Genomic DNA, 16534 nt, shown 5'->3' on the forward strand with positions numbered 1-16534 from the left:
GGGGAAAGAACAGCAAACTAACCCCCAAAGCAAGCAAAAGGAAAGAAATAACAAAGATTAGAGCAGAAATAAATGAAATTGAAAACATGAAAACAATAGAGAAAATCAATAAGACCAGAAGTTGGTTCTATGAGAAAATCAATAAGATTGATGGGCCCTTAGCAAGATTGACAAAAAGAAGAAGAGAGAGGACGCAAATAAATAAGATCGGAAATGGAAGAGGAGACATAACCACTGACCTCACAGAAATAAAGGAGGTAATTACAGGATACTATGAACAACTTTATGCTAATAAATACAACAATTTAGATGAAATGGACAAGTTTCTAGAAAGGCATGAACAACCAACTTTGCCTCAAGAAGAAATAGATGACCTCAACAAACCAATCACAAGTAAAGAAATTGAATCAGTCATTCAAAAGCTTCCCAAAAAGAAAAATCCAGGACCAGATGGCTTAACATGTGAATTCTATTAAACATTCCAGAAAGAATTAGTACCAACTCTCCTCAAACTCTTCAAAAAAATCGAAGTGGAGGGAAAGCTACCTAATTCGTTCTATGAAGCCAACATCACCCTCATACCAAAACCAGGCAAAGATATTACAAAAAAAGAAAGCTACAGACCAATCTCTCTAATGAATATAGATGCAAAAATCCTCAACAAAATTCTAGCAAATCAAATCCAGCAACACATTGAAAGAATTATACATCATGACCAAGTAGGATTCATCCCAGGTATGCAAGGATGGTTCAACATAAGAAAATCAATTAATGTAATACACCATATCAACAAATCAAAGCAAAAAAATCACATGATCATCTCAATTGATGCAGAGAAAGCATTTGACAAGATTCAACATCCTCTCCTGTTGAAAACACTTCAAAGGATAGGAATACAAGGGAGCTTCCTTAAAATGATAGAGGGAATATATGAAAAACCCACAGCTAATATCATCCTCAATGGGGAAAAATTGAAAACTTTCCCCCTAAGATCAGGAACAAGACAAGGATGTCCATTATCACCACTATTATTCAACATTGTGTTGGAGGTTCTAGCCAGAGCAATTAGACAAGAAAAAGAAATACAAGGCATCAAAATTGGAAAGGAAGAAGTAAAACTATCACTGTTTGCAGATGATATGATACTATACGTCCAAAACCCAGAAAAATCCACAACAAAACTACTAGAGCTAATAAATGAGTACAGCAAAGTAGCAGGTTACAAGATCAACATTCAAAAATCTGTAGCGTTTCTATACACTAGCAATGAACAAGCTGAGGGGGAAATCAAGAAGCGAATTCCATTTACAATTGCAACTGAAAGAATAAAGTACTTAGGAATAAATTTAACTAAAGAGACAAAAGACCTATACAAAGAAAACTGCGAAAAACTGTTAAAAGAAATCACAGAAGTCCTAAATAGATGGAAGGGCATACCATGTTCATGGATTGGAAGACTAAATATAGTTAAGATGTCAATCCTACCCAAACTGATTTACAGATTCAATGCAATACCAATCAAAATCCCAACAACTTATTTTTCAGAAATAGAAAAACCAATAAGCAAATTTATCTGGAAGGGCAGGGTGCCCCGAATTGCTAAAAGTATCTTGAGGGAAAAAAACGAAGCTGAAGGTCTCAAGCTGCTGGACTTTAAGGCATATTATGAAGCCACAGTGGTCAAAACAGCATGGTATTGGCATAAAGATAGATATATCGACCAATGGAATCGAATAGAGTGCTCAGATATAGACCCTCTCATCTATGGACATTTGATCTTTGATAAGGCAGTCAAGCCAACTCACCTGGGACAGAACAGTCTCTTCAATAAATGGTGCCTAGAGAACTGGGTATCCATATGCAAAAGAATGAAAGAGGACCCGTATCTCACACCCTATACAAAAGTTAACTCAAAATGGATCAAAGATCTAAACATTAGGTCTAAGACCATAAAACAGTTAGAGGAAAATGTAGGGAGATATCTTATGAAATTTACAACTGGAGGCGGTTTTATGGACCTTAAACCTAAAGCAAGAGCACTGAAGAAAGAAATAAATAAATGGGAGCTCCTCAAAATTAAACACTTTTGTGCATCAAAGAACTTCATCAAGAAAGTAGAAAGACAGCCTACACAATGGGAGACAATATTTGGAAACGACATATCAGATAAAGGTCTAGTATCCAGAATTTATAAAGAGATTGTTCAACTCAACAACAAAAAGACAGCCAATCCAATTACAAAATGGGAAAAAGACTTGAACAGACACTTCTCAGAAGAGGAAATACAAATGGCCAAAAGGCACATGAAGAGATGCTCAATGTCCCTGGCCATTAGAGAAATGTAAATCAAAACCACAATGAGATGTCATCTCACACCCACCAGAATGGCCATTATCAACAAAACAGAAAATGACAAGTGCTGGAGAGGATGCGGTGAAAGAGGCACACTTATCCACTGTTGGTGGGAATGTCAAATGGTGCAACCACTGTGGAAGGCAGTTTGGCGGTTCCTCAAAAAGCTGAATGTAGAATTGCCATACGTCCCAGCAATACCATTGCTAGGTATCTACTCAGAGGACTTAAGGGCAAAGACACAAACGGACATTTGCACACCAAAGTTTATAGCAGCGTTATTTACAATTGCAAAGAGATGGAAACAGCCAAAATGTCCATCAACAGACGAGTGGCTAAACAAACTGTGGTATATACATACGATGGAATATTATGCAGCTTTAAGACAGGATAAACTTATGAAGCATGTAATAACATGGATGGACCTAGAGAATATTATGCTGAGTGAGTCTAGCCAAAAAGTAAAGGACAAATACTGTATGGTCCCACTGATGTGAACTGACATTAGAGAATAAACTTGGAATATGTCATTGGTAACAGAGACCATCAGGAGTTAGAAACAGGGTAAGATAATGGGTAATTGGAGCTGAAGGGATACAGACTGTGCAACAGGACTAGATAGAAAAGCTCAAAAATGGACAGCACAATACTACCTAATTGTAATATAATTATGTTAAAACACTGAATGAAGTTGCATCTGAGCTATAGTTTTTTTGTTTGTTTTTATATATATATATTTTTTATTTTTATTTTTTTCTCTGTATTATCATTTTATTTCTTTTTCTGTTGTCTTGCTATTTCTTTTTCTAAATCGATGCAAATGTACTAAGAAATGATGATCATACATCTATGTGATGATATTAAGAATTACTGATTGCATATGTAGAATGGAATGATTTCTAAATGTTGTGGTCGTTAATTTTTTTAATTAATAAAAAAAAAAAAAGAAATCCATGAACTGAAAAGACTGGATAGGAAGAACAAAGGAATAAGGAAATCGATGGGACAAATAGAAAACAAATAGAATATTATAGTTAAACCCAATCATTTCAATAATTACATTAAATAAAAATGGGCCAAATTTATCAATTAAAATGACTGTCCAATTGAGTAAAAATGCAAGTGCTGATAATATGTTGTTTACAAGAAATGTATTTTAAATATGAGAAACAGATAGATGAAAAGTAAAAGGACAGAGAAAAGATATATAAACTAAAGATATAAATAAAAAGCTGGAGTGTGTATAGCCACATTAAAAATGTATACTTTAGGACAAGGAGCATCACTAGAGGTAACGCAGGACATTTCATAATGATAAAAGGCTCAAAACTTCATGGAGAAGACATAATAGTCTTATGTATGTATGTACCTGATAACAGAATGTGGAAATACGTGAAGCAAAAATGACACAACTAAACGCACAGTTGAAGTTGATGATTTTAACACTCCTCTTTAAGTAAGTGATATTATAAATAGACAAAAAAAAAAGGTAAGGTTATGGAATAATTGAACAGCACCATAACCAATCTATAATAGATTTTTTATAGAACACACTACATCCAACAACTGCAGAATACATATTCTTTTCAAGTGCACATAGACTCTTTACCAACATAATAATCTCAATAAATTTAAAAGGATTGCAATTATATAACATATGTTCTCCTGACAATAATATAATTAAATAAGAAACCAATAATAAAAAATATCCAGGAAAATCCCATGTTTGGAAATTAAGCAACACACCTCATGTCAAGGATTGACTGGATCACATCTCCCACAAAGACGAGCTCAAGTCCTAACGTTCAGTTCTGTGAGTGTGAACTCCTTTGTGAATAGTATTTTGGAAGATCCTGTTAAGTTGAAGCCAAACAGAGTCTGGGTGGATCTTAATCCAATATGACGGGAGCCCTTTAAGTGGAAGAAATTTGGACACAGAGACAGAAGTCACATAAGGGAACTGAAGAAGGCGGACAGCTAGGTGATGGAGGCTCAGACTGATTGCTAGCAGGCCACGACCAGAATGCTACAGATTTCTGAGAAGTCTGAGTTTGGACTTCTAGCCTCCAAAACTGTGAGTCAATAAATTCCTGTCAAACAACCGGTCTATGGTATTTGTCATAGAAGCCTTGGAAAAATGAGACACTTCTAAATATCCTATTGGTCAAAGAAGAAAGCATACGAAAATTAGAAGGCATTTTGAACAGTTCAACACTTTAAAAGGTGAAGAATGCAATTAAAGTAGTGCTTACATTTAAAAAAGAAATTTTAATGTTCCAAAATTCCACCTTAGAATGCTGGAAGAATAAGGGCAAATTGATTCTAGATTAAGGACAGAAATAATAATATACCCAAAAGTTGTTCTTAAAAAAGGATTAGTATAGTTGATAAACCCCTATCTAAATTAATCAAGATATAAACAGAATACATAAATTACTGACATCAAGAATGAAAAAGAATTGTTGCTTACAATAAAAACATTTTTAAAAAAATGAAAAGAAGACTTCACCACAGACCTTGCAGCCATTAAAAAGAATATTATGAAAAATTTTGTGCCAAGAAACTTAACTTTGATGAAATTGACACAGTCTGTAAATGGCACAAATTACTAAAGCTGATGTGAGATGAAATGGAAAATCTTAGTAATCCTGCTAAAGAGATAACATTTGTAATTTGGTATTATCTAGTAAAACTGAAAATGCACATACCCCATTGTGCAGTGAATAGACTCCTGGTTATATTAAGAACACTTGTATGTGTACATTCTGAGAAACTGAATGTTCATAGCAGCATTCTTTATAATAGGAACACCTAGGGAGTAATACTTATGTTCATCAACAGAATAAATTAATTGTGGTATTTTCACACACAATGGAATAATATTAAGAATATAAGTAAATGAGCTATAGCTACATACAGCAAATATAGCTAAATGTCCAAAACATTTGTTAAATTAAAAAAAGTTATGGAATAATGTATCTACTATGATTCCACTGACGTGAGTGTTCAGAAACAGGAAAAACTAATATATTGTTTAGGGAGACATAGAAAAATATAAGGAAAACCAAGGGAATGAGAAGTACAAAATTCAGGATAGCTATTACCTGGTTTGGGGTGAGATTATAACAGGGAAGGCATTGATGTCTCAAGCTGGGTGATAGGTACATGGGTATATATTTTATTATAATTCTTTAGCCTCACAGGTATATTTTAATATATTATTTTTCATGTTTGTGAGCTTATAATGATAAACAGCTTAAGAGTAAGTGAACAGAGGGTGGGCCACGGTGGCTCAGCAGGTAAGAGGGCTTGTCTGCCATGCCCGAGGACCTGGGTTCGATTCCCAGTGCCTGCCCATGTAAAAAAGAAAAAAAAAAAAAAAAGTACGTGAACAGAGAGGACTTGGAGACTGTGAGCTTTGAATATTTTTATAAGTAGCTTGACTTGCAGAGAAGAAGGGGCCTGAAAGGGGGGCTCCAGGAGGACACACAGAGGGAGGGTTATTGCTATTTTGCCTTGGGAGGGTTGAGCCTGTTTCTAGCGTGTCCTTCCCCTGGACTAGCAGGAGACATTGCCGTCAGTGAAGTTGTTAGATAAGCCTGGAAGGGTAGTGGAGAGGTTAGCCTAGAACCTGACAAGGGGTAGGCCTTCCTCTAAACCCAGATTTCAGGGGATGGAGGGGAGGGTGCGGACGGGGATGTCTACCTCTCTCTCTGCCTGCTTGCTACCTCCAGATTCAGCCAAGGGAATCGGTAAGTGCCATTTCTCGGCAACTGGAAGGTGTACAATTTGAGGTTTCTGCAACTGAAAAGCAAAGTGTGAAGGCATATGCGTTTCCTTTTCCACCTTTTTCTTTGGGGTCCGGGGATGGTACTGATGAGGTGGAGATGGAGGGAGGGGAAGCTGGCACATAGCCTCTCCATCCTGGTAGGTTAGAGGACCCTGGGAGTTCTGGCTCCACGGTCTTCAGTAAATGGCAGATGAGGTGATGGAGAGAACATTCAAAGAGTAGGGCATGAGGAAAGCAGGGGGATTTCCCACCCAAGGAGTAGTCTGGAGGATTGCGTGGCCAACATTTGGCAAAAGACTGCATAAAATCAGAAGCTACGAACCCAATACTGCCCTCATTGTTTACAGCCAGTGATGCTCACTAAGCCTGTCAATCAATTCAAAATTTCCTTTTAGAAGGTCAAGGCTGGAAGCTGGTAAAGAAAACACTGATGTGTAGATTGTACTCCCTGCCGAGTTTCCTCCTTGTCACCTTGTACGTGTGACTTTGGCTACAGGTACGTAAAGATCTACCTGCTGCCTGACAGATCCTCACAGGGGAAACGCAAGACTGGAGTCCAAAAGAACACAGTGGACCCAACCTTCCAGGAGACAGTGAAGGTACTTGATAACCAAATATCCTTGTGCTGAGCCCTGCCCTGTGGGGTCAGAGTCAAATGAATGGTTTTTCCAAACTCTTGAGTCGGTTAAATATAAGTGCAGGTACTTACATAACTCTTCAGATCCCTATTGATCAGTGGTAAGTGGGTTGAAAATAAATTTCAGCCTTTGTTCCAAATGTGCAGCATCTACTGTACTTAAGAATGGATTGCGGGTCATGATTTCTGAGAATATGGCGGAAAGGAACCTGACTGCCTCTCTACTCAGGCTGATAGCTGGGCACAGGGGCATTTTGAAAATTGGTTCATCTGTTGAATTTCTATGACTCTCGAGTGGGGGACCCTGTGAATTAAACTCCTAAATTAAATTTTAACTTCTAAAAGGTGTTCCTTAAAAAAAAATGTATCTGGCTAATCAGGTTTCTTCTTACTTTGAGAAAAATTCTTATGTAAAAAAAAAAATTGTTTGGATTTTTCACTTTCTTTGGTTGGTGTTAAGAAATAGGATTTGTGGTGTCTGGCAGAGACAGGGAGGGCCTGCTTCACTCTGATTTGGGGGCTAATGTTTGGCGTGAGCAGTACCTGGGTGGGAAAGAGAGTGGACAGTGTGGACACAGACCCCGTGAATCCCAGGGCACCCATCATCTCCAGCCTGTGAAAGGAGAGGGCTTTGTCTGCTTCTTTGGCGAGCAGGGGTGTTTGCAAGCCCCCAGGCAGGGGCCATCTGGACAGCTGGCACAAGAGCCCCATATAATAATAGCCATTGTTTCCTGTGGCCAAATGCTTTCCAAACCCTCTGAGGTAGGGGTTGGAAACCTCATTTACCAACAGGGAAGCTGAGACTTAGAGGATACTTAGAAGTACAGCTGTAAGCCACAACGGACTAGCAGTCCCCCCAGTTTACATGCATTCATAATTCCACCCTCCTGGGACGATTGTGAAAGCTGAAGTTCAATATATCTGAGAAGCCTGATACCAAATGGGGGTCCAATAACTTGTAGCTGTTGTTCATTATTGAGAAAATCCAACTGATATGCTTAACCTGAGGCCCTCAGAAAGCAGAGTGGACTTAATCTCTCTCTGAGGAAGCCCAGCCAATGCCCACTCCCAACCCTGCGCCTGTTGGAAGGGTGGGTGTCACCCAGCACTCAGGCCTTCAGCCTTCAGTCTCCCTGGAGGGCAGGACCCTGCCATCAGATGTGGGGGAGGCTTTGACAACCCTGGAGAATTCCTAATGGGGAGACTTAAACCCTTATACTGAACAAGTGTTTGTCCTCTCTGGGTGGGTGAGACCAGACATTGTCAACCTGGGGCAAAATACTGGACTTCCATGCTCAGGCTTTACATTTAATAATAATAATTAATTAATTAATTATAATAATAATAACAAACTCCCATTGTCAGTATCTTTGGGACAGCTCTGGCTCGGGGCAGCCTAGGCTAGATGTAAGTTCAGATCCCACAGTGGGACAGCTCTTGGCTTGATTTCCAGAAAGTCTTGGGCTGGACAAGGATTTCATCTCATTCTTGGGAATGGAGAACGTGGCTGTAGGCCATGCTCAGCCCTTCCCTGGGAAGAGCACTGGACATTTGGAGGGGCTGGGGGAGATCCATGCTTGGGACAGAGAAAGAGATCCTGGAGGTACAGGGACTCCCCCCCCTTCCCCCAGCACACAGGACCTGTGCCCTGAAACATCCTGCAGGAGGGAGGTTGCTGAGCCCTAGGGGTGGAGCCCTGGCTGATCACCTCTTCTCTGGCCTCTACAGTATCAGGTGGAACCCGCCCAACTGGGGACTCGGCAGCTGCAGGTCTCCGTGTGGCACCTGGGCATGCTCGGCCGGAGGGTGTTTCTGGGAGAAGTGTTCATTCCTCTGGCCACGTGGGACTTTGAAGACCACAAGACACAAACCTTCCACTGGTACCCGCTCCGGGCCAAGGTGATGTCTGGTTTGGGACTGGCTGTTTTCAAGGGAAACCTCTACCCTTGAACTTAACCCACTTTTCAAAGGGATCAAATTGGAGAAAACCTACCAGGGAAGCCTTGGATCTAAGACATCTCGTGTGCTTGGTTGGGCCTGCTGGCTGCAACTTTCACACACAGGAAAGTTGTAGAGATGAAATGGCTCAATATAGGGTTTTTCCTGGGTGGGGTTAGGTTGATATATGCATATTTTTAAACATGCTCAGATTTGTGTCAGTATTTGAATAGCCATACCCTCTGTGAAGTACAAAAACTAGAGCTCATCAGGTCCTCAGGTGTTTGGCTCTCCTGGGACATGGGTCTTGCAAGGTGAGTGTTCTCCCCAGGTGGGACCAGGTCTCCATCAGGCTGCCTGCCCAGGGGTTATACTGCATTGTTTCTAAACTCTTGACCTAAGTCACTCCCCCCAAATAATAACAGGTGAGAAATTTTGGGGACAAATGCCATCAGGAAAGCAGAGGCCAGCAGCCTCACCTGGGGAGGTAGGAGGTTTGGAATTCATGAGGGCAGGTAAGATGAATCAGCAGAGGAGTGATTGATTGCATTTGATTTGGAATCTGTGTTCCATAAGCTGCACAAGCAAGAGGGGAGGCTTGCATTTCTTAGGGAGGCTGCGTTGCACATTTCTCTGGCAAGATCCAAGATTGGGAGTATTTGTGAGACAGTGAAGGAGGAGAAGATGTGGGCTCCTGCAATCTCCCAAAACAGGATATACCAATCCTATCAATGAGAACCTCACAGCAGTGCAGAGAGGCTTCATCAGGCCTGAATGAAGGTCACCAGTGTCATTGTGCCTCATTTTTCCTCTCTGAGGACAAGTGTGGCTCTGATAGCTTGGAAACTGTCTCTGGTTTGAGGCCTCTGCAGGACAAAACTGAGTGCCCTCAGCCTGGAAGCCATTTGCAGCCTCGAGCAGCCAGCTGCAGCCTTGCAACCCCAGCCCCATCTCCCACCTTCATCTCCTGCTAAGGTGGTCTCTGGACCTGCCACCCCTAAGGGGCATTGCACTTTCTCTGCTCAAAGCTTCAGCCCACTTGGAAGGCTTTCTCCTTCCAAAGCAATCCACTCAGCAATCCACTTGGAAGGCTTTCTCCTATACAAAGTCTGTCTTTTCTGCAAGACTTTTCTCAAATTCTCCCTCCTCCCTGGAGCCTTTCCTGATCTCCCGGCTAGAAATGGTCTCTCCTCCAGGCTCTTCTCCTCTGCCTCCCTCAGTGTGCAGGGCCTCCTGCCTGTAAGTTCCTGGGGTGCATAGGCAAGTCTGCCTCTCAGTGCACTGTCAGGTAAAAGAGCAGGTCCCACCTCTACCTACTTCCCAGACACTGATTTCACAGGGTTCAATTTAGGATGACAAGAAACCTGTACAGGCAAGTTGTTCTCCTTTCTGTCCCCCCTCTCTCCTCCTAATAGTGGATATGCAGTTGTATAACTTGGCTTGCCTTTTCCAGTTTCCCCCTGTGGCTGGACTCTCTTAGTTCAGCCCCCACTTCCCAAGGCTTTGCTACCCAAAGCCTGTGCAGAAACCATTTTGTTTCTGAGACTCAGTAGCATGCAGCCCTGGCCCCCAAACCTGCCCCAGAATCACAGTTAAAGATGCCCCTAGGGCTCCTTGGCATTTTTCCAGACATGGGAACAAACCAAGTCCTGGCAACAGGCAGCTGATAAGCCAGGCAGACTCTGTAGGCTCAGGCTCACTCTTCTGCAAAATGGGCCGTGAGTACTTGTCACTTGGGAAAAGAGGAAGCCAGGTGGGACTCAGGCTGGTTGCTGGGAAGGGGTGGGAATCCCTCTTGATGACACCCAGAAGAGTGCAATCCAAGCCCCTAAGCCCACCTGTTGTGAATGGACTGGCCTCAGCAATTGTAGGATCCCTGGCTTGGCCTTTTCTTGTTCCAACAGCTCTATGGGCCTCCCCAAACACTGCCTTTGGTCTTGGCCTCCCCTATCTTCTTCTGAGGGCTAGTCTGGCAAGAGACCCTCCCCTGCCATCCCTCAGAGATGCTGAGCAGCGATGCAGGCAGGAAGCCAGGGGAGGAGTGGAGGAGGGGTGGGTGCACGTGCAGTCACTGAGTCCCTCAGTGATGCAGACAAAGGTTGCAACCTGAAAATCCCACAGGGTACAGGCAGACCAGGGAAGTGAGGAAAGCCAGCTGGGATGGTAGCAATTAATTTGTTTTGTAACACTGACAGGGCAAGACAAACATGTCCAAGGGCCAAGTCAGGCCAGTGGGCCAGTCAGCCGGGTTGACGCCAGCTGCTATGGGCTGTTTCCTCAGCTTCCACCCTTCCTAGTCCTGCCCCTGCCCACTTTGCTCCTGGGCTCCTGCCACACTTAAGGGGCTGTATGCCTCTCAGGACCACCCAACTAGAGTCTTCTGTGCTCTCAGTCTCCTGCCATCCCAAGGCACCTACTTAAGATGGATGTCCTCTCTGACTCCGCCAGCCTGGGATTGCACCTGTCTTCCCCTGTACATGCTGCTCTTCCCCCATGTCTGTTATAAGTGTGTAGATTGTGAGGGGGATGGAGTCATTACTGTCACTAGCACTTGGCACAGAGCATGGCGCAAGATAACTTGTCTCCAAGGTTTGCAGGACTGAGCCTCTGTCGCTAGGCAGTGAGTTGAAGTGGCACCAGTTGAAAGGTGCAGCTCCTACGGCCTGCTAAGCAGTCATAATGCCACAACCCTGGATCAGAGTGCTCAGTCATTCCCCTGGGCCCCTCACAGGGCCATGGAGTTGTTGCAGGTTTCTGGAAGCTGAGGGCAGAGGCACTCTTATCTCATTGGGCACCCTCAGGCCAGCTTCTTTCCTGGTCAAGGCAAGAGTAGGTGCAGCCAGGAGGCTGGTCCACTGCTTAGTTCCAACCAAGGAGGGCTGCCTTTGCTGGTAGTGGATTCAGGCACGACAGAGTAAACTGGACTTATCCAAACTCTTCCCTGATTCACTTTATGCAAAAAAAAATCACTCATCAGAGAAGTCATCTCTGTCGGTGGGGAGGTGCCCTAAGAGGGGTGGGGAGACATGGAGGTTTTACTGCCCCAGACTGGCACTCCAACCCCTATGACTTTGGGCAATCTGCCAGAGTCTCCCATCTCTGGTGCTCAGCCACCCCTGGCACAGAGGACCAGTCAGCTCTTTATTGACCAGATGGGGCATTGACTTTATGTACCTTTTGCAAACTCAAGTGGCACCTGAGTGTTTAGCACCTTCCTGTGGGACTTCTAGGGTTCCCTTCAAGCCCCTCGGCTCCCGTGGTGAGGGCTGTTGGGTGGCTAAGCTCATCTCCCTATGTTGGGGGTGATGAGGGTGGGAAGATTCACCTTAAATGGAAAGATGTTCTATGTCCATGTCCACTCTACCCACGGGTATTCTCAAGCCTGCAGTGGCTGTGTGAGGGCTGGAGTGAGGGGAAAGGTGCATTTGTGGAGAGAGCTGAGGTGAATGAGGGGTCCAGAGATGGTGAGAGGGGAGGCTGCAGGGAATCCTGCCTTTGAGCTCTGCCTCTTACCCACAGGCAGAGAAATATGGAGACAGTGTTCCCCAGAATAACGGAGAGCTTGTAGTCCGTGCCAAGCTGGTCCTGCCCACAGGTCCCCAAAAGCTCCAGGAGACTCCAGAAGGTAAGTAGCCTCTCTGTGTCATTGTTTCAAAGCCTGGAGCAACAGACAGACTGTGAGGTGGGGGCAAGACTGCTTTCTAGCATCTCCTTTCCATCGCTGCTAACCCCACACTCTGGAAATTTGGACTGCTTACCAACAGATGAGTAGCTCAGCCTGTGATCTGAATTCTCAGGAGATGGCTAATGTAGAAGGGAAACAAATTACCCCCAAACTGGCAAGGCCTTTGGTGCCCACTTTCCACAGTTCTTAGAGAACTAGCCCCAGGCCCTGCATCCAAGGGGCCAGATGGGCCTGTCTGAAGACAACAGTCCTGCTGTGTCCTATCTTGAGGAGGGAATGCTTTCATGACAAGCTGCACAGTAGACTGGGATTTGGCTCTTTGGGAATAAAGTGTATGTCTCAAGGTGCTGGCACCAGCAAGGCAGAGTTAATAAATCCCTGCTCCCAGGTCACTTTAGTACCTGTTGCCCAGCAAGAAAAGGATCAAGGACAGGTCCTTGAGAAACTGAGATTGAACCAACTTAACTTATGTGGGGTATGTGGAAAATATGAAGGCAGAGAATGAAGATACTGAGAATACAGAACTCCATGATGTATTTGATGGCTTTCCATTTGACTGCATGAAGACTTTCTGCTATTCAAGCTCATGGGGCCACTACAGATCAGAAGCACACCATGATCACCTCTGGCCCCCTAGAACAGTCCTTGGGGCTCCCACTTTCCCCAAATCCACTGACTACAACTAGACTAAAAATTCTGCATCTTCTCTCTTATTGGATTCCTCTTTTCTATTTACCTCTTAGATCTTCTTAGGATTTTAGCAGTCCTTCCAACCTGATGTCATGCTGACTGGTTAGGGGGACAGTGTATGGAGTGGGTTTGTAGCTTTCTGAGGAGGGGACTTGTGCCAATATCTATCAGCTCTCTTGGGGTCTAAAGACTGAGACAAATGCTCTCATTGAGCTATCAGTTTTGGTGTGGTGAGATTTAATATATCTTGGTAGAAATGGATTTAATAGTAAATGTGGGCTTTCCTTCCAGGGACAGGAGGTCAGCCATCACTCAATGGTCAACTCTGTCTGGTAGTGCTGGGAGCCAAGAATTTACCTGTGAGATCAGATGGGACCTTAAACTCATTTGTTAAGGGGTACGTATGAGACTTAATCATATAATTATGTATTGATGATCTAGCATATATGGAATGTGTAGGGCACACCAAAAAATGGAAGATGTTTTAAACTCATTCTTGCTTTCCTATGAAAATCTAGTGTAACACATGTTAAAGCATCTGGACATTTGAAGCTAGTTTGGAATACTGTATTTTGACCTGAAATCCCCAAATTATCAGTCTTGGTTACATCAGTAAATCAGTTTTGAAATCAGGCTTGAAAGTAGTAAGTAGTATGTTTAAATAAACATTTCCTTAACATCTTCTCATGGATAGCAGCACTAGCAATACAGATGACTGCCCACCTACATTCTTGTACACTACACGTGTGCTGCTGTCTCCAGAAATGATGCAAACACCATTAATTAATGGGGAAAATGGCAGCCTGGTATCAAGTTAGAGCGGAGATTGTGTCCCATTCTTGTTCCTTATCTGGGTGGCCTTGGGCAAGCCACTTAACCTTTCTGGATGTATTTTCCTCAGGACAGCAGGGTCAAAATGAGTTAACTAATTTGTAGCTTTGTACGTATCCTAAATCCTGGCTTCTGAGGAGCAGTTTTCATAAACTGTGCTATTTATTGCTTGGTGGTAGGCTGATAGACATACCAAGGAGCAGAGATTAAGGCCATATGGCCTCAGAATTCCAATTTAGTCTTAATACCTGGTACAGAATTCAGCTAAAGAGAATTTTGGACCGTCATAGCTAGAGACGATATAGCCAAACCTTGATAGACTTCTATTCTAGTTCATTATTGAGAAGTTTTCATTTTGTGGTGGATTTAGCAGTTCTCAGTGCTTACAGGGCTATTATAGTTTGTATATGTTTTTCTTGTTTAGTTGTCTCACTCTGCCAGACCAACAAAAATTAAGGCTGAAGTCCCCAGTCTTAAAGAAGCAAGCTTGTCCCCAGTGGAAGCATTCCTTTGTTTTTAATGGTGTAACCACTTCTCAGCTGAAGCACTCAAGCTTAGAATTGACGGTGTGGGACCAGGCCATCTTTGGTGTGAATGACCGCTTATTGGGTGGAACCAAACTTAGTTCAAGTAAGTCCATTTAAAGGATTTATTGGCTCAACAAAATCACTTATGCTTCGTGACTGTCTTACATGGATATAATGAGGGAAAAAAAAATGCTTCCACTACTAGTGTGATTTAACGATCTTTAAAACTGTCTAACATGAAAAAACAAAAACCAAAAACTGCCTACCTGCCATAAGTGGAAATTACTATATCTTATTACTCTACTAGTGAGGGATTATGCAGCAAAGCATTTCAACAATTTAAATCAGATTTAAATCTGCCAAAGAAAGAAAAATTACAGGCCTTCAAATGGGTTAGGTACAGTACCTGCTTTTGTTTCTGGTGTCAATCATAACAGGATTATTTTCTTATAGGAAAATATCTTCTTAGCCCAAACAAATGGTAATTCAGAAAGTATTTCATAACAAGTAGGACAAAAATGGAGCACCACTCAAGTGTTGCTCCCCAGGGATACTACTGGCATTTCTGTGGGGTGGTCCTTGGCAGTGTACCCCAACACTGTGAGAACTCGGACCCATTTCTAAGGACCTCCAACAGAGACTCACTTAACATATACAACACTGTTAAATATGTTTTAAAAGGAATGTTGCCTGAAACACACCCTTTCCTCTAAACAACTCTTTTCCATTAACAAACTCGGCTCTTCAGACTACTCCCCCCACCCTATCCATAGCCCATGGGAGTTGACAATCTTGTTAATATATTACCCTTCCCAAAGAATCAGTTCTCTGCTCATGTCCAAACTATGCTAAAAAATGGAGCTTCTACAGGAGAAAAGAACCTAAGGAAGAATGGCTAATAACAGTTTTATTGGGGGGGCGGGGCCTGTCATTCACCAGTAGCTGATGTTTTCACATGGTTTCAAGTTGAAGTGGAAAAAAAAAACTTCATCCTTTTATGCTCGTTCTTATTTTTAAAAAGCTCAGAAATGAGATGGTAGTTGCCATTACTAATTTGTTATTTTAACTCCAATTACAGAAGAAGATCCAGTTGGTGGCTCTGATACATGCTCACAATTAACGCTTCAGTGGCAAAAAGTGCTTTCCAACCCCAATCTATGGACAGACATGACGCTTACCCTACATTGAAGTAAAGGCTTTGAAATTCCAGTCTACAAGGAGTGTTGGATGTGTGGCCTGTCGTTGGAAGATAGTTGAAGAACGAGGCTGGCAAGTTACAGCTGGGAAAGTAGCTGTCTTGTCTCCTAGAGATGTGAGGAGGTGCCACAGACAGTTGTGTGTCATGTACAAAAGACATTTAGGAATCTATTTGCGTATATTTAAATTAAGTAGAGGAATTAGTGCTGGTATGTAAATAAGGCTAGGGTTGGGGAATTTTCTTTGAGATGCAGAAAATGGCCAGACTTCAGTAAATGTTTGTTACCTATGTTATCCAATGTTTATCAAAGAATGAAAATTGTGGATAATTAGTTTAGAGGCCTGTTATATGTATTTCAGAGAGAAAAGGAGGCCAGTTAATATGCAGTTGTGGAAAAATTTTGCCATATTCCAAACCATCCCGAGTGCTGGGGAAAACCCTGATTTGGGGGGCTTTAATGGTCCATTTGGGGAAGAACCCTTCACAAAACCCTGCTGACAGGGACAACAGAGAGCCCAGCCAGGGCGAGCCCTTTAATGCTGTAAGCCAAGTGGACATCACCCCCTGCCTTGCAGATCTTACCTTGGCTACAGGATCAGCTGCAAAGGAAGAACCCACTGAAGTGGGCTATTTCAGTGAGTAGAGAACGGAAACAGGTCAAAACAAAGTTCTTGTGGCAACACAGAGATGATCAACTAGTTTAAAGAGCACCTTCATGGCTAGAGTTTGAACTGCCAAGGCAGTGTATATTTCTCAAACCAGAAGCTTTGTTAGAAAACTGAAGTGTTCATATTTGGTTACGAACAAGAACACTAAAAGTGGGGGGGGGAAAAAAAACTCCCCCCAAAAACCACATTTTTACAGATGTCATTACAGCAGTTAATGA

General features: G+C 42.7%; 1 protein-coding gene across 7 annotated transcripts in view; it reads left to right on the forward strand.

Moving 5' to 3' along the window:
* Nucleotides 1-16490, forward strand: part of SYTL3 (synaptotagmin like 3) — a 139774-nt gene extending 123284 nt beyond the window's left edge. For all 7 annotated transcript variants that reach the window (XM_077149386.1, XM_077149388.1, XM_077149385.1 and 4 more), the window contains 6 exons: nt 6639-6741; nt 8508-8678; nt 12237-12342; nt 13384-13489; nt 14348-14553; nt 15529-16490. In XM_077149386.1, the coding sequence (XP_077005501.1) occupies nt 6639-6741; nt 8508-8678; nt 12237-12342; nt 13384-13489; nt 14348-14553; nt 15529-15638 (802 nt within the window). In that variant the 3' untranslated portion in view covers nt 15639-16490. The remainder of the gene's footprint in view (nt 1-6638; nt 6742-8507; nt 8679-12236; nt 12343-13383; nt 13490-14347; nt 14554-15528) is intronic.
* Nucleotides 16491-16534: the final 44 nt, after the last annotated feature.

This window comes from Tamandua tetradactyla, chromosome 2, assembly GCF_023851605.1.
Source record: "Tamandua tetradactyla isolate mTamTet1 chromosome 2, mTamTet1.pri, whole genome shotgun sequence".
NCBI lineage: Eukaryota > Metazoa > Chordata > Mammalia > Pilosa > Myrmecophagidae > Tamandua > Tamandua tetradactyla.